The 18,375-nt window shown below is 51.5% G+C and overlaps 1 protein-coding gene across 1 annotated transcript; it reads right to left on the reverse strand.

Annotated features, from left to right (window-relative positions):
* Positions 1 to 4,832: 4,832 nt before the first annotated feature.
* Positions 4,833 to 11,688, reverse strand: Krt84 (keratin 84). Its single transcript, XM_036207718.1, has 9 exons — positions 11,122 to 11,688; positions 9,840 to 10,048; positions 9,244 to 9,304; positions 8,560 to 8,655; positions 7,565 to 7,729; positions 7,342 to 7,467; positions 6,688 to 6,908; positions 6,263 to 6,294; positions 4,833 to 5,167 (listed from the first exon to the last, which is right to left on the reverse strand). The coding sequence occupies exons 1-9, from the start codon at positions 11,686 to 11,688 to the stop codon at positions 4,833 to 4,835; spliced, it is 1,812 nt and encodes a 603-aa protein (XP_036063611.1).
* Between the last annotated feature and the right edge of the window lie 6,687 nt (positions 11,689 to 18,375).

An 18,375-nucleotide genomic window follows, 5' to 3' on the forward strand; every position in this document is an offset into this window, starting at 1 on the left:
CATACAGGAAGCTCCGGTTCCAGCTCAGCACCACACACATAGACACACAAGCAAACAAATAAGCACTTGAAGATGTTTCCTTCTCAGCCCTCAGCACCTGCAATGCGCCGCCCCACCATCTTCTGAGCTTTGGAGGAGAAATCTAAGGTGATTTGAACTATCACCCCCATGAGCAATGAGCCTCTTTTTCAGATTAGCATTTCCGGTCCTTTTCTCTTTGTTCTCTCTAGTGGATAATGACTATTGTTCTGTCTCCTGAGTCCTGGCTCTTTCCTGTGTCCTCTGTTTTCGCTGTGAAGTGCATCACTGCTGATACTTTCCAAATATTCTGCTTTTCATTTCTAAAATGCCTACTTGGTTTTGTGTCTTATCATTTGTTTTGTACTGCTGAGAACTCACTCTGTCTCTGTCTCTATCTTTGTCTCCCCTCGGTCTCTGTCTCCCTTCCCTTCTCTCCCCGCCCCTGCCCCTTTCTTACTCTATTAAGGATTGAACCTAGCAAACCCTTGAACACACTGGGCAAACGCTCTACCCCTGATCTGTGCCCCAACCCCTTCTAAGCTTTCTATTGTGAGGTAGGGTCTTCTTGCTACGTTGCTCAGGCTGTCCTTGAACTCACTCTGTAAACTGGGGAGGCCTTGTATTGAATTTGTGATTTCCCTGCCTTGCCTTCTGAGTGCTGAGACTACAGGCCTGAACTACAAGACCCAACTTACCCTCTGACTCATTTCCGATGTGTTTCTCCTCACTGTGTAGAGCATGGTGATGGGAGTGTTTATGGTCTCTATGTGATAACCCCACAGCTGAATCATCAGTCGACTCTCCCACCCCATGAGAATTGCTCACATTTTCTTGACTCCTTGTACATCAAAATAACTTTAGTATACACACACACACACACACACACACACACACACACACACACACACTGAAGTTGGTGCTTTGTTGACTCAGGGTCCTGATATAATCCTTATGTTCAAATTTGGTTTGCTTTGGTTTTAGTTGGTTTCAGGCTGCATGCTCCAGCCCTCCCTGGAGGGGTGGTGGTGCCCCTGGAGGGGTGGTGTTGCCAAAGCCCTCCTCTCAGTTTTCCAAGCCTGTGCTGGCTGCTTTGTGGCTGTTCTGTACCACAAAGGGCCTTGCTAGAAATGTGGGTGGAGCTGTAAGTCTAACCTCAATCCTCCAAGCTCTTGGAATGTTGCTTTGCTGTTTCCCATGCCAGTGAAGTTCAAGGTGAGCCTCGGATGTGGGTGGACTCACACACAGGCATTTCCTTCTCCAGTTGTTCAGCTTGACCCCACCAGCCCTTCTCGGGCACCTTTTCCTGGTTCCTCATGCCAGAGCTACCAAATCTCTCGGTTTTCACCACAACCATGCTTCGAAGTCCTGACAAACCCTGCAGGGCCCATCCCTCAAGCAAAGCCACAGAGAGAGAGAATAGAGCATGGGCTTTGCTTCTGTATTTTCCAATTCACAACAGTCCCTCTCCCTTTGCCTTTGGGTGGGAAGGTGAGCTTTTCATGGGGATCTCAGTGGTCCAAGCAGATGCTTTTCTGCTCTGCCCTCAGCTTTGGGGGTGGGGGAAGAGAACAAACACTTGGTTGTTTCTTCTTCTTCCTCTTCTTCTTCTTCTTCTTCTTCTTCTTCTTCTTCTTCTTCTTCTTCTTCTTCTTCTCCTCCTCCTCCTCCTCCTCCTCCTCCTCCTCCTCTTCCTCCCTCTCCTGCTCCTCTTCCCCCTCCTCCTCCCCCTCCCCCTCCCCCTCCTCCTCCTCCTCCTCCCTCTCCTGCTCCTCCTCTCCTGCTTCTCCTTCTTTTTTTTCTTCTTCTTCTTGGTTTTGTTTTTTTGAGACAGGATTTCTCTGTTTAGTTCTAGTATCTGTCCTGGATCTCGCTCTGTAGACCAGGCTGGCATGGAACTCACAGAGATCTGCCCGGCTCTGCCTCCTGCTGGGATTAAAGGTGTGAGCCACCACCATCTACTTTTGTTTACTTTTCATAATTTTCAAATAGTTGCCTTTGAATTTATCTAGAGAGTTACATTGTATTTCATTGTTTAAAAAAATCTCCTCTGCAGTGGGGGATTGGATGCCAGGCTTTGCTTGTGCAAAGAACACACTTTGCCACTGAGTTATATCTTCAGCTCCTGGGCTGCTCCACGGGGTCCCTCTGGCTGCTCTTGGAGCACAGCCTCAGGAAGGCAGAAGCAAAGCCCAGCTGGGAGTTGACTGCGGTTGTCCAGGCAACAGAGCAGTTCCGGCCTCAGTACTAGACAGGGAAGCGCAGGCAGCTGAGCACTGAGCTGCCAAGACTTTCTGATGGAGTGAAGATGGGCTGGGAGAGAAAGACAGGGGTCAAAGCTGACCGCAAAGGCTTGGCCACAGCTAGCTGAACGGCGCCCCTGCCCCTAAGTGCCACACTGCCTGGCGCTGCAGGCACCCGGTGCTGTAGACACCACCTGTGCTGCAGGAACTCAGGCCTGGAGGAGCTGGACCAGAGCCTCTGAGAGAGCAAAGGGAAGGGACTCGTTCCACATCCCTGCGGTCCATTCACGTTTACTGAGGCGCCCATTGGCAAAGCTTGATGTTGTGTCAGGTGGCAGTACAAGTGAAAAGGGCCAAGATGAAGTTTTGAAGAGCAGGTAGTTAGAGGTCAGTATTAGAGCGGAGGTCACACATTGGTCATGGATGTGGGGTGGTTGTGGGTCTGGCTGAGAGAGACACCAAGGCCTCGTGGGGCAGCTTCCATGCTGCTGCATCTCAGGGTTGCATGTGACTCAGCACATAGACATGAGGTGGGTATCCAGGGGCTCCCAGAGAAGAGGACAGGGGACTGCTAAGTCTTGAGTCTGAGCAGGGTGACAGGGTGGTGCTCAGGCTGCTGGCCAGGTTCCATGCTGATGGACTCTTGCCCTCCACTGGCTGCTGTATCTTGACCTCTAAGAGCATTCTACCCAGCTCTGGGCAGGTTCCCTACCTGTCATGCTTTCTACAGTCTCTAGGCTTCATACTGTGGCCTCTCTTGGCACGTTCTGTCCCACTTAGATGGCTCATTCACCATCCTTTGCATCTTTGGGTACCGCATCCTTTAGGAAGCTAATGTGGCCCACGTCTGTGTTGGTCTTCTCTGCTATGCACAGTGGCATCCATTTTGGTCTTAGCACAGCATTCAACCTCCCAAGTCCCAGTTACATATCTACCCTCCTCTGAAGACTAGACTGGAAGCTGCTTAAGAGCAAGGGCTGAATTTTATTACCAATTATTTGCCAGGCATCATGCCTGGCATGTAATAGGCAACGGACGGATGTTTATTAAGTGGGTGAATGAAAATTGTCAGGTTGGAAGTAGGGTGCAGCTGAGGGAATGGCTGGGAGTGGAGGTGTGTGGACAGATTCCACAGGAGTGGAGTGGAGGTGTGTGGATAGATTCCGCAGGAGCGGAGTGGAGGTGTGTGGATAGATTCCGCAGGAGCGGAGTGGAGGTTGTGTGGACAGATTCCGCAGGAGCGGAGTGGAGGTGTGTGGATAGATTCCGCAGGAGCGGAGTGGAGGTTGTGTGGACAGATTCTGCAGGAGCGGAGTGGAGGTGTGTGGATAGATTCCGCAGGAGCGGAGTGGAGGTGTGTGGACAGATTCTGCAGGAGCGGAATGGAGGTGTGTGGATAGATTCTGCAGGAGAATGCGGTGTTAAAGAGCTTGGGTTACTTCTGGTAGGCAATGGGAATCCATTGAAGGCTTAAAGGAGGGCAGCTGTGATTGGTTTTCTGTGTGAGAAAGACACAATAGTACTGTGCTGACTCAGTTGACAAGGATATTATTGTGGTCACCTCAGAGTGTTTAGTGGTGGGTTGGGAGCTGGTGTAAAAGGAAGGATTAAGTGTGGTCAGGAAGAGGGCACTCAGAGAAGAGTGGGCATGTTGGCCCTTGTTTTCAGAAACTCAGCTCCTTGTCACCTCTGCCCTGCAGCACTGTGAGACCTTCCCTTTCTTTCCATGGGCCCAGGACACCAGCAGCTCCTGCTCTGGTCACAGTGTCATTAGAATGGTTCTGGTAAGCCACCTCCTCAGTGTGATGCGGATGGACAGGCGGAGTCCTCGTGAAGTTAGCTTGGCAAGTTTATTGAAAAACCAGGAACACAAAGAATAGTACAAACAGGCACCCACCCACGCCCAGCCACCCCTCCTGGGGTTTGCGGGCACAAACCCTGCTGCAGCAACAGGGCACAGAGCTGGGCCTCATATCACCACAGGACAAGGCACATGGGTCTGAAAAGCTACCTCTCCATGTGCATTCCACCTACTCGGCAGACTCACATATCACAGATAAACCAACAACCACAAGAGAAATGGTGGGGAGGGCCTCTGGGAGAGAACCGTCATGGGGACTTAGGGATCCCCGTGGTCACCAAGGACTGTGTCCTCTGGGGCCAGGGAAGGGAGAAAGAAGCCTCTTCTGCCAGGGAAGGGGAGAAGGAGGAACAAGAAGTAGCAGGCTCAGGATGCCTGCGGACCCCAGGGATCTGTGCTCATGCTTCTCTGAATGGACCCTCTCTCTCCAGGTGCGCTGGTTTCTGAAGTTGTGCTGAAATACATTTGCTGTAGCTAAAGGCTGAGAGGGGGGTCCGAAGGAAAGACTCTGGGAGCTAGGGAGACACTGGGGCTGTGGATGGTGCGTCACCACAATGAAAAGTCCTTCAAGAGGACACGGGCTAGGCTGTGGACTGTCAGGAAGAGTGGCTGGAGAGCCCTTGGAACCAGAGTCTATGCACCTCAGGGGAGAGAAGCAGGGGATGCTCAGCTGGTTCTTCTGCAGGCAGTGACCATCCAGGGCCAGGTGCTCAGTACCTGGTCCTGCGAGAGGTAGTGGTGGATGAGAAGCGGACGCTGGAGCTGCGGTTGCCACGGCCACCGCTGCAGCTGCTGAAACCGCCCTCAGTGGGCAGTGGGCAGGGGATGCTGGGGGCGCAGGCATCGCCCACCAGCACTGAGCCTCCTCTGGTCCCAGAGCTCAGCAGGTCCCCACCAGCCCTTAGGCTTGAGGAAGTCAGAACCCCTCCAGTGGTACGGATGCCACTGCTGCAGGAGAAGGTGACTCCACCACCGCGGGAAAGGCTAGATCCAGAGACCAAGGACTCGGGGCCACACAGCACACCTCCTCGAGAGCTGCTCACAGCTGTGGAGAAGAGGAAAGGGATGTTGACTCTTGTCTGAACGGCTCAAAGACTGAGACTACATGAAAAGCAGCCATCCAGATGGGAGTGGGAGGATGCTGCCTGAATCCATGGACCTTTGCCCACAGATCGACTGCCATTAATGTCTACAAACTACTATTTATCTGTGTCCCGTGTCAGGTGGACTTGAGAGGCCAAGTGAGATGTGTCATCCAGGGAGCCGTGGCCTTCATAGAACCACAGGGTGGTTTTCTCTGTGGTTATATTGTACCTCTTGCTTGTTCCTATGTATCTACCAGACAAGAAATCTTGCCAGCATCATTTCCTGGCCAGCCATTTCCGCCCCACTGTTGACTCTGCTCTGTAGCCCCACTGGTCTCCATTGGACACAGCCCATACCTCAGGACTGGAATCCAGCTAAGCCTTGCTTAAAACAGCCTTGCCTCTAAGCCTGACACTCTCTTCTCTGTTTTTGCACCAGAGTCCGTGCTGCCCCCACCCCCACCCCACTGTGACCTTTGGGTTTGACCTTCTGCAGAGGAGCATTTCTGCCCTGTTGCCTTCCAGCAAATCAGGGCTCTTCTCAGAGAGTAAAGCTGGTGTGCTCTCTCTGCCCCCACCCCTCACCCCTCGCAGGTGTCCTTCCGCGATTAGCGTGGCCCTGACTAGTACTCCCCTTCTCAGGAAGACTGGAGTTGTACAGAGCAGGGACTCTTCCTGCTCTGCCATGCCAGCTCAGTAGCACACTTGCTTTGGGAACAGCCATACTTGATTTAGAAGCAGTAGAAGGATAGGGGAGATGGGACAACTTCCATTGAGCATGGCCCCATCCCTTCAACCCAGACAGGGATCACCTCTTTGACACATCCTTTCCATTCCTTCTGAGGCTCTGTGATGGTAAAAGCCACTGAAAGCCAAGTCTCTTTCCAGGAAGTGTCTCCCACTTAAACCACTGCGTACTCCTTGCTCCCAGAGCCTCTGCTAAGGACATGCGCCCAGTCCAGCGACTCGATGGTCTGCTCCCTCACTGTCTTGGCCAGACCAGCTATCTCACGAGCTTCCTTAAGAAGTGGTCTGAGCAAAGGCTAGATACTTACATATGTTTACTGGCCCAACACCTTCACAGATCCTGCAGAGAATAAGGAATGAGAGAATTCACATGAACTGTGAACCTGCTTGCCATCAGAGGGCTTCTTGTCTGGGTAACTGTTAGTGCATTTTGAAATACACCATGTTTCTAGAGATTGCTTCTAAATTGTTGAACTAAACAATTTGATGACCTATTATTATTTTAACCAATTAATCAGCCAGACAAAATGCCTATGACCTGGTGCAGCTTGCTTGTAAGCACATTTGACAGCACAGCATCTTCTTAATCCTGTGTCAAGGGCAACCGACTAATAATTTTGGAAAATGTATTGTTCTCTCTAGAGATTGCTCATTCCAGGTTTGTTCGCCTGGCTCTCTGCCCTTACTTTGATAATCTTTCCGGATGTCTGACCCCACTCCTTCCTGTTCTCACCGGATTTCCTCGCCTTCCAGCAGCTGCCTGTAGGTGGCGATCTCGATGTCCAGGCCCAGCTTGGCATTCATGAGCTCCTGGTACTCCCGAAGCTGCCGGGCCATGTCCTGCTTGGCCTGCTGAAGGGCACCCTCCAGATCTGCCAGCTTGCACTTGGCGTCATTGAGGGCCGCTTCGCCCTGCTGCTCTGCCTCAGCCACGGCAGCCTCCAGCTTGGAACACTGCAGGGAAGGAAGTCTGCTTGTGGGCTTTGCTAGGGACCTGGGGTTCCCGGTGGGGTTGGCAACACCGCCCTTATGGATAGGGTGAAACGTAGTGCCAGGCCTGCATTGGATCTCTAGGCAGCTGCTTTTCCAGGGATGGTGATTGTGGTCAGCAAGGGGTGGAGTATTGCTTCTCCTTACTCTCCATCCCCATTGGGTTTCCACTGCCAGGAGACAAACCTAAGGATTCCATAGTCTTCTATTCCTTCTACCTCCCCTACCCAGGCCTCCCTTCTGGTCCACATCTCTCTTCTCCTGGAAGTTTTTCTTTACAGCCCTCTGGTTTGTGTCAAAGTCTTGGTAGGTCTTTACCTCACCAGACTTGGGGCTTCTCAAAGCCAGGGACTCTGCCTCTCCCTGCTCTGTAGCTTTCTCTCCTTCCCTTTCCCACCTGGGCCTTGGAATGCTCAATCTCTGTCTTCAGCCTCTGGATCAGCCGGGTCAGCTCATTGATCTCATCCCGTGTGTTCCGTAGATTGTCACAGTGTTGGCCAGCTGTCACCCGCATCTCCTCATACTGGGGGCAGAATGCAGTGTTTTGACCACACGCAATGCAGTTGTCACCCCAGGGCACCTGTCCCCTTCCCCTAGTCTTTGTTGCCTTGGTCTTGTACCTTGGTCTGGTACCAGGCCTCAACATCAGCGCGGCTGCGCCTCACCACCTCCTCATACTGGGCCTTGACGTCAGCTATGATCCCGTCCAGGTTCAGGTCCCTGCTGTTGTCCATCTTCACAATGACAGATGTCTCTGAGATGTGTGACTGCAGCAACTGGATTTCCTGTATTGGAGAAGCAGCAAGGAAGAGGGGCTCAGTGGTCCATCCACAACTGGGACTCTGTCATAGGGTCCCCTGTGAAACAGACACAGGGAGCATTGCTTCTTGCTTTATGACATTGCAGGAAGACTCCCCTCCCCAACTCAGTCCAGAGCTCGGAAAAAAAGGCATGCTTGAGAAGCAATTGAAGTCTGACTTTAGAACCCTTGCCATATGCTTTGAGCATGCCTCCAGTTGCTTGCTCTGGCTCAGGTGACTGTCTAAACCAGGGGACCTCAGGTGACCAATGACAGCTGTAGATAAACAGTTCATGTTTATCTACCCACAAGGTGGCTCGGCTGGTCCACTGAGAAGTAGCAATATTTTAAAATATAGCAGAGCCTAGAGATTCCTAGATCCAGAATCTTCAGAGAACCAGGGTCTCCACCCTGGTGAGACCTTCCCCTGCAGCTCTGACTGACTTCTCTTCAGCCTACACAGGCTGCTTGGAAGCAAATAGCATTGGTTTGGCTAGTAAAATCAGGTGCCCTTCTTTTCTTCTGGCAAATCATTTTGCCAGGCATTCTAAAACCCAGCCTTTAGCTTGGCCAATGAAGGTTTGGATCACAGATGATGGGAGGTCATTGTCAGGCCTAATGTGGCTGTGGAGATGCTCTGTGAAGTCCCTGGCCTTCCTCACCCCCAGACAGGATGACAGAGAGCACTCAGGTCTGAGAGGGGGTGGAACTGGATGTATGAAACCAGCACCCAGAAACACGAAGGCCTGACTCAGCCCCCAGGGCATGCAGGCTGAGCAGTCTCAGCCTTGAATGCCTAGAGAAGAAGAACCTCACCTCCAGGTACAGAGCCTTCAGGAATTCAATTTCTTGGGCCAGGGCGTCCACATTGGCTTCTAGATCTGATTTATTCAGGAAAGCTGTGTCTACATCCTGCGTAGGAAAGAGGGATGAGCTCACTGCCTTTGCTGTTCACCCTTCCTACCTAGAGGTCTGGAGATGGGCAGGGGGATCCCTCAGTTCCTACTGTGACTGTCCTTCTTCCCCTATTGCAGTGTGGAAACCCACGTGGGCTGGACCTTATTCGACGCTTACTGAAAAGCAAAGGAAAAGGGGCCATAGAGATGACATGGAGCCTGAAGACCCGAGTTCAATCCTTGGGTCTCCCATGGTGGGAGGAGAGAACTAAGTCTCTCGAGTTGTCCACACACACACTGGTATACATGTGCCCTTCCTGTGCACACCAAAGACGTGGACTTTTATTTCTCAGATAAAAGTAAAGAATACCTTGGTAATTCAAGAAACCTAAGAGTCCATCTTTTTCAAACTCACAGCACCTAAACTCAAATAATCTGTGGTCCAATCAGAACTTTGAAGGGAACCTGATGCAGTCTTTGGGGTTCTGCTGTTTGGGTGAGCCATTTCAGCCACCACTCAGCTGCCTGAGAAGTTGCTGGGGCTGTGGGCTGGGGTTCTGGAGAACATGGTGCCTCCACATAGAACTTCCCTTGGACTCCTTACCTTCTTCAGAGCTACAAACTCATTCTCGGCGTTGGCTCGGCACCCCACCTCCTCTTCATACCTGGGAACATGGAGATGAAGAGGGTAAGCTCTCACTTGAGCTACCCCCAAGCCCTATCTAATCCCTCAACATGATCCTGGTTTTCTATTGCTACCCACAGATTAGCATAGCTCAGTCCCCCTAAGCTAATAACCCTCCAAATCCTTTGCTTTCTCAACTTGGATTTAGGGTCCGAAAATCTGGACCATTCTCACACTTCTCTGTGAGAAACAACTCAGGGACATTGCAACTGAGCGCAGAGGACATAGGACCCAACACAATGCTGAGTGTGGGTATTCCTTTCAAAACTAAAGACTTCTTTTCCAGAGTCAATTTATTCATTGCTACTGGCAGTGTTAAGGACAAGCCCCTTCCCTCCCCAACTCCAAAATTTCTTTTTCCTCACAGAGCGTCTCCTTATTCCACTTCTCACATTACTATCCCCCATGCATCCAGGAGCCGGGTTTCATAGCCAATAACACTCCTATCTCATCTGCATTGGCCTGCTGCTTCTGGAAACATGGGGCCCAGGTGTGGGTAGCCCAGGTTTACTCACTTCTTCTTGAAACCCTCAAGGACGTCCTGCATGTGGTTCCTTTCAGCCTGCAGCCGAGCCTGGTCACTGACTAGGACATCCAGCTGCCTCCTCAGGCTGGTGATATAGTTATCGAAGAGAGGGTCCAGGTTGCTCCGGGCACATTTCTGGTCTTGGAGGAAGCTCCACTTGGTCTCTAGGAGTTTATTCTGTTGTTCCAGAAACCTCACCTACATCCAGGAGGCAAAGGCAATGCATTAAAGGGCTTGACGGTGCAGCCACATTCTTCAGACAGCCTGTCGTACATCATTTGTGCTATTCCTGCGGCCATCATGCCTCTAAATCATCAGAAGCTGGGAAACAGGGCCATGGCCCTCTCTTTCCTCACACCCAGTGAGTCTTTGCTACTAACAAAAACATTACAGTATCATTTCTCCCTCCTCACATGTCATGAGGATGTTCAAAGGATGGGATTCTGCTGGCCTGGCCTGTGAGAGTAGATGTCAGCCATCCCTTGCAGAGTACACAGCAGTGACAGTACATTGGGGGTCACTGTGGTACTTGGAGGTGGCTCCCTGGGACTGTACACCATGACCAGCATCTCTGATATTCTATTAGCCGAGCTCCTTGGCTCCACAGCAAAATGAGCTCACAGAGATTCTTTCCCGTCTCCAGAGACCAAGCTTCATCTCCGTGCAGACACGGCCAACTGGGTATATTGGGAATATTCATACCATTATCTTTCTGTATCAGCTATTGGTGGTCATCTGTATTTCCCTCAATCCCAACCACATCTTGGTAGCCTATGTTGGGTGTATGAATTCTTTGTCTTTTACATGAAAATCACTCTGCTCTCTTCTCTCTCCCGAGGCTGAATGACTGAGACCATCTGTCTCAGGAACTATGAAAATCTCCTTTGGGAACACTGTGATCTTAAAGGATGAAAGATTTTAAGCATGAGTCAATCAAACACCTGGGTGAAGTCTCCACCTGTGTAGGAGACATTTCTAAGCAACCAAGAAACAATGCTTGGTTTGCCCGTCTGCCTGTAGATTTGGCTGGATCATCTTCCTTTTCTCCAGAAACTGGCCAGCGTCTTAGTCTGTCTCTCCACGCAGCAGCTCCTATGGTTTGTCTGTTTTCAGTGCAGAACAGTCTACAAGCCACCCATCCCTCAATGCCTTTGGTGGATGCCTTAAGTACTTAATGTAATGGCTCAAACCCTGGTCGGCTCTCCTGAAATGGAAGAGCACCCTAGTACCCTTTACTCTCAGTGCCTATCCCGGGTCAGCCAGCAAGGCACCTTGTCGATGAAGGCCGCAAACTTGTTGTTGAGGGTCTTAATCTGCTCCTTCTCATCTTTCTTCACCCTCTGGGCATTGGGGTCGATCTCCAGGTTGAGGGGAGTCAGCAGGCTCTGGTTAACAGTCACAGCTGTGATAGAGGGGGCTGATGGACCTCCAATTCCTCCAATTCTGTAGCCAAAGCCAGGACCACCAAAGCCAGGGCCGCCGAAACCATAGCCAAGGCCACAGCCTGCTCCAAACCCCAGGCCAACACCACTGCTGGCCCTAAAGCCTAGACCAACTCCATTCCCATCACCAGAGCCAAAGGCCATCCCATTGCCAGCTCCAAAGCCAACTCCATAGCGGATAGGACGGGAGCACCCAACTGCTATCCGAGGTGAGGGTGATCCAAAGTTGATGACGCTCCGACTACCAAAGCCACCCAAGCCACGGAAGCCAGACCCGCTCCTGCAGGAGACAGAGCTGGCCCGGAAGCGGTTCAGATTCTGAGGCGCCATTGCTGAGCAAGAACTGAAACTGCCCATACGACGACCAGAGCTGACTCGGTAGGAGCGGCAAGACATGGTGGCTTTGTGGATGACAGCTGAGGAGCAATGTGGAGTGGGGTGAGCTGGAGCTGGGAGTCTCTATGAGGCTAGTGGATCCCTCTCACTCCTTTTATGTGTGTGTGGACATGAGGATTGGCCTCATAAAAAATGAAAAAAGCCATTTAAAGGCTTTTATGAGCTTGGGTAGTTAGCAGAAACTCTTCATGTCTATAACGTCCTTCACAGTGAACTAATTCAGGCACACCTATTCTCATCAGGATGCGGGCTGGAGCAGGCAACCTATAAACATTAAAAACATATAAACACATAAACATTATAGTCGTATTTTCCCTATAAGTCCACCACAATTGCCATTATGGGGACATTAATTTTGCTTTGCTCATATCCAAAGGCTTTTCCCCCCACTCTAAGTGTGGCTAACCACCAGAGAGTTAGAATACTAATAGTTGCAGCCAGAGGCTCTGGAGGAATGTGGATATCCAGAGCTAATTCTCTCAAGGCAGGGGGGCTGTGTATAGGAGACAAGGTATACACAGCTCCAAGGAAGAAGTCTTGCAGAGAGAAGACAGCTCGATGCATCTCTGCAGATAGACTCAGTGCTCAGAGGCCCTTTGCAGGTCCTATCTACTCTTCATGGTTGGGTTGTTTACAGGGGCTGATGCTATAGCAGGCCTCTTTGGGGCTGATGTGGACACATTTCTGATTTGAGACCCTCAGAAGATCTTTATTCTTCATTGTCTACGTTGTCCCAGATAGTGTGTGTCAAGTTATCCATGTGACTTGGAGCTGCCACCTTCAACCCTCAGGTGTATCCTGGAGCTGAGTTACAGCCCTATCCTCACAGGTTCCCTGAATCATTCATAATTCTCTGGTTGGGTTACAGAGACAAGGCTGTAAGCACCTGGATACAAAACGAAGACTCATAAGCCAGTGGAGATGATCACAGTCGGCAATATTATAGATAGTCAGGACTCCAAGCTCCTGCTCGCCTTTTACATTCTAGTGCATGGCCTTGTTTTATGGTTGGGGACACATATGTTTGCTTGAATTCTTGGGGCATATTTATTTTATATATATATATATATATATATATATATATATATATATATATATATACACACACACACACACATATATATATAGATATACATATGTATCATATATATGTATGATATATATATATACATATATATACCACGTTACATCAGTGCTTTTTCTATGAGAAACCTACTCGGGCGAGCATTATTATTTTTTTTTTGTCAGCTGTTTGTCCAAAGAGGGAGAAGGAAATAAAACAATGGGAGAATGCTTCCAGTAAAGATCACCAGCGGCCTCTGTTGCTGACCCTGTGGTCTCCTCAGCCCTCATTCCCCTTGACCCATCAGCAGTGTCTTGACACAATTGGCACACTTTACCTTCCAAACATGGCCTCCTTTTCACTCCAGACACTGTGTTCTCCCATGGGCAACTCGGGGCTTTAAATACTCTGCCTGTCAGTGAGCACCAATGCGTAGTTGCACCTCAGACTGCCCCTGCACTCTATGTCCTCTTTAAGATTTATTTTATTTTTAATATGTACCTGTGTGTGTATCTCTGTGTGGAAGGTATGTGCATGGGAGTTCAGGGACCCAGGAAGGTTGGAAGAGGATGCTGGATCCCTTGGAGCTGGAGTTATAGTGTTTTGAGCTCAGTGCGGGTGGTAGGGACGGACTTGGGTCTTCTGGACAATCAGTGCACACTCTGAACCACTGCACCACCTCTCCAGCTCCCCAAGCATGTATTTTAATCAATAACCACATTTAGATATCAAATAGGCACCTCAAGCAATGCATCCCCAACTTCCCCCAAGTCTTCCTTCTTCATATTTCTTACTTGCCAGGCTCACTGTCTCTGCACCAGCTCATGTGAGAAGTCTTGGGTCATTCTTTTCTCTGTGTTTCAGCGTTTCACTCCATCCACCACACACCTACCTTCACAAGATCCGGACCCCACATGCTCTTACTATTCCATGCTGCCCTGCCAGGTGGAGCCCACTGCTTACTCCTCATTGGGTCTACTGACTCATGATCCTGGGATGTCTCTGGCTTTTATCTCTCTCTTCAGACCATTCTCAACACCATGGTCAAGGGGTCCTTCAAAACCTGTTCAGGCAAGCCATGTCTTGCTGAGGACCTTCAGAGCCAATGCCTCTCTGCTGTGACTCTGCCGTCCCCTTGCTGACCGTACTTGCCTCCACTGCCCCATTACCCGCTCTGCCCCAGCCTCTCCTGCCTGTCTACCACTCAGGAGGGACTCTCCTGCTGCAGACAGTTATCGCTTGCTGTTTCTGGGTTTGTTTGTTCCTTTACAAGCCAAGGTTTCTCTGTGCAGCCCTGGATGTCCTGGAACTCACTCTGTAGCCCAGGCTGGCCTCGAACTCAGAGACCCGCCTGCCTCTGCCTCCCGAGTGCTGGGACTGAAGGCGTGCGCCACACACCTGGGCTTTCCACTTGTTGTTGTTACCACTCAGGTTGTTTAACCTCCAACAGCTCTGTCAACTCTCTCAGGCCTTTGTTCATATGCCACTTTCTCACCCGCTGTTGGGGGTTCCCTCTCCTCCTCAGCTGCTTCCTCCTCTCCTAGGCACCCATTACCACCTGAGGCACTCTCTTGCATGGGCTTGTCTTCTGTCATCTCTCTGCCCTGGCGGGGGAGCTAGCTTTAGGAAGCGACACTATGGCGTGTCTTCTGCACTGGATGCTGGGAGGGTATAGGTAGGCATGCTGTTGGGTTTTGTTGAATGAGCGAATGCATTTCGAGGGTTAAAAGCAGAGAAATGAGAGGGGCATTTGGGCACTTGGCTGTGCAGGTATTTTAGGAAGAGGAGTCTCCGGGCATCAGTGTGGACAGATGTGGCCCTGGAGACAGCAGGGGCACAGAAATGCGAGTGCTCACAGGATGGATCCAGGTGTTTCTCCAGCTTTGGTTCTTGGAGTTTGAGTTTGCCTCCTTGGAGGAAAGGGATTGGCACGTCTCTAGGGCCAGGCAAAGAGGAGAATGGGAAGGGGACAAGAGAACCCCACTGGAGGTGGGCTGGGAGGAGCAGGGGGTGGGGCAGGAAGGACAGCAGGGAGGGAGGAAGGCTTGAGTCAGATGGCAGAGTCGGGTGGACTGGGTTAATCTCACTTTCACCACTTTGCAGCAGTGTGGCCTTGCACAGTGTGTTCTGGGGCAGGCACGGGCAGGAAGAGAAGGGCTTGTGAGCAGAGAACTAAAAGACTGTGACACTACCAATTAAAAACCCCTGCTTCAATGCTCCCACACCCTCGCCCTTCTAAACAGTCTCCATGGTTTGCCAGTGACCTCCAGGGGCCTGGTTAGCCCATCTGAGTTCAATTTCCTCCTACTTGTTCTTGGTGTCAGCCCTCTAGCTCAATCCTCCCTCTACTTCTGAGCAGCCCCCACCCCTGCTTCTGTACTGTACCCCACATTCCCATGGCAAGATGCTGGTTGCCCCATTAGGCATTCCTGGGCCGTCTCCATCTGGGCCTCCTTGCACCCTGTGCGGGAAGGTGGGAGGGAGTGACTGGGGCCAGTCAAGCATAGCCCTGTCACCGTCAGCACTTTATAGTTCTGAGACGTTATTTTGCCAGATGATGCATAAGACAGTCCTGTGCGATGTTCTCGGAGAGGGTGGGGTGTGTGTGTGTGTGGGGGGGGGTGTGGAGGCGGAAGGAGGAGTCGCTCTGTCAGCTCTGGGCTGGAGGTTTTGCTTCTGCGACAGTTTCTTTCATTAGGAAGCCTGGGTGTAATCCCAGAGACCCGCCTCTCCTCAGCGGTGTGACTGAGTCTCCCTCGCTGGGTCATCATGATGCTATCTGCGGCATGGGAGGAGAGGGGAATACCCTCCTAGCTAGCCAAGCCAGGTCCAGGAACCCTGGGTAGGCCTGGCTGGGTCTGTGTGTGGGAAGGGCAGGAGGGGAAAGCCCAGATGCTGAGGAAGCTTTGCTGAGCTCCACCTTCTTCAAAGTGCTTCCTGTTCGCCTGGGCATGAGTTTGCGCTGCTCTGGCTGGGAGGCTCTCATGTTGAGACCTGCTCCTGCCGGGAAAGCAAGATCTGGAGTCGTGCCCCCCATGCCCCCTGTCCCCTGCAGAAGGTAGCTGGGTGGCTTGGAGGTGGAAGTCCATTGTCCAGCACGTTCCTGTCTGTGGCCTCTCAGACTCAGGGCCCAAAGGTTTACCCTAGAGGAGATAAAGCGCTCCCTTGTATTGGGCCAGAGGGGTACATTTTTTTTTCAGGTTAGATTCAAATTCCTTGCCCACTCAGCATAACCTGTCCAGAATGAAAATGTTGCTCCTGGCAGGTGTGATGCTCAGATGGCTTCCACAGAGCTGCACCGTGTTTTCAGTGTGTGTGCTGACTGTAGTCACACTGGCATGGCACCTGTGCTCAATTCTGGTGACCCAGCTTCCCTTCCTCTCCTCTCCTCTCCTCTCCTCTCCTCTCCTCTCCTCTCCTCTCCTCTCCTCTCCTCTCCCCTCCTCTCCTCCCCTCCCTTCTCTCCTCTTCTTCTCTCCCCCCCCACTCTGTACTGAGGGTCGAACCCAGGGCCTCGTGCATGTTAGGCAAGTGCTCTACCACTGAGCTATATTCCCACTCTGCATTCCATACTAAGTTGCCCAGGCTGGTTTAGAACTCTCTGTATTCCATGCAGGCCTTGACTTTGCAATCTTCCTGGCACAGTCTCCAGAGTCACAGCGCCATTTCTGAAGCCCTTGTCCCAACCCAAGCTCCTGGGTTTCCTTCTGAATCCTTGGAAACCCTAGTTGAAGAGAGGCAGCAGTGAGTGAGCCTGGGCCACAGAGGTGATGGTATGAGGAAGGGCCACTGGGACAGGAGCAGAGGATTCTGGGAACAAGCTCATGGAGCAGGAAGCACCTGACAGCCAGGACCGGGGGAGGAACCCAGGATTGCGAGACACTCAGGAAGGCAGACACAGGAATGAAGAGCTCACTTCCAGATCCTCCCAAGCCCTCAGGGCTCTGGAGATTGTTCCCCACCTCCCTTTACTGGGGCCCTCAGTGAGGAGCTAGGATTGGAGATTCCTGCCATCCAGCAGGACTGGTGAGTCCTCTTGTTGCCCAGCACCCAGTGGGGCTGCTCAGAAGGGAGGAGTTTCTGAGCAGAGAGGAACAAGGTCACCACCAGGAGGCACTTTGTGCCTGCCTTGAGTCACCGCTCAACAGGAAGGGAGAATGGGTTACTGCAAGACAACACAAAGTGCAGGAATCTCTGGACTCTGGAGAACATGTGCTGAGTCCAGGCCTGAGCTGGAACGTCCACAGCTAGTGTGGGTCGTACATGCTGGGGACTTCCGTCTCCCAGCAAACATTCTTAGGAGGCCCCCTGACTTGGAACCAAAGTCTCAAAGTGGGCTGGCTGCTGACTCCAGGTCAGAGCATTCCTGTTTCCAGAGCCCTGGATGACTATCCAGCAGGAAGCTTGGCAGGCACAGGGACAGGAGCAGAGATGGAGGCTCTCCTTCAGGATGTGAAGGGGGAGCCCCAGATCCCACCTGCTGAGCCTCCCATTGGGGACTCCTCTACCTCCACAGTCCTGCAGGCCTTTGAGGCTTCCCTGCCACTGGCTGCTCTTCCTGGAGAGCTTTGTGTCTAGTGAGAACTTCAGTTCCATCTCCTGTGCCTCCCACCACCCCAGCTCAGCCACCCCAGCTATAATCAGTGCTCCAGGTCTACACACCCATGAAGCCACCCTTGAGAGCACCAGAGGATAATGCACAGCACCACACAACATGCTTATTTTAGGAGATTTGGCAAAGTTTCTATCTACTCACAGATGTTGGCAGCTGTCATTACTATTATGGAACTCCAGAATTTCTGACACATTCTGGTCCGGCTGTCCCTGTCAGCCTCTCTACCTGGCTTTTAGCACAGTCACTAGCTCGCCTTGAGCATTATTTATGGCTCCATAATGTGGCCCAGAGTTCTTGGGGGCTAACAGGGCCTCTTCATATCTCAGTAACATGGTCCTCTCGCTCACAGCTCTGCACAGGACGCAGGCTGTGGGAAGGAAGAGGCTCATTCTGGCTCCAGCAGGGGGCGCCACAAGGGATAGAAAGCCCTTGAGGAGGGGTGAACTCTGGGATCAACCTGGCCAGCAGGGGAGGGTCCTAGGGGCCTTATGGAGCACTGAACTGCTAGCGTCCAGTCTGGTCTCCAGGTCCTGAGCCTCTCTAAATGAGGAGAGGTTGGGGAAGTGTCCTGATCCTTCCCCAGTCCAGCTGTTACTCATTTCTAAAGCTTTCCCAGGTGGGAGATGCCAAGGTGCAGAGGAACCAAGGGCTTAAGAGACGTTGTCTTGACATGATGGGGTCCTGTGGGTCTCCTCTAGATTGTGTGTGGGGATCCACAGAATGGGGAGGACCATATGCAAATACATGTGCTGCTCATAACATAGAGAGGGGCTTGCAAATGTGTGATGTACAGGTTTTAGCTATTATGTATATGGGGTTTTCCCATGAGTGTAACTCCTTCATTTCTACTCCTAAACTGCAGTCCTTGAAGGCTGCTCCTGAGGCCCCTCAGCCTTACCATGATGCCACACAGAGCAGGGGACATTTTGATTCCTAGCGCATGAACAGAGTCAGTTTATTGGAAACAGTCAGCTCAGAACTCCAGATGGACAGGTTTCATAGGTCAGCC

The sequence above is a fragment of the Onychomys torridus genome, chromosome 16, assembly GCF_903995425.1.
Source record: "Onychomys torridus chromosome 16, mOncTor1.1, whole genome shotgun sequence".
Lineage (NCBI taxonomy): Eukaryota > Metazoa > Chordata > Mammalia > Rodentia > Cricetidae > Onychomys > Onychomys torridus.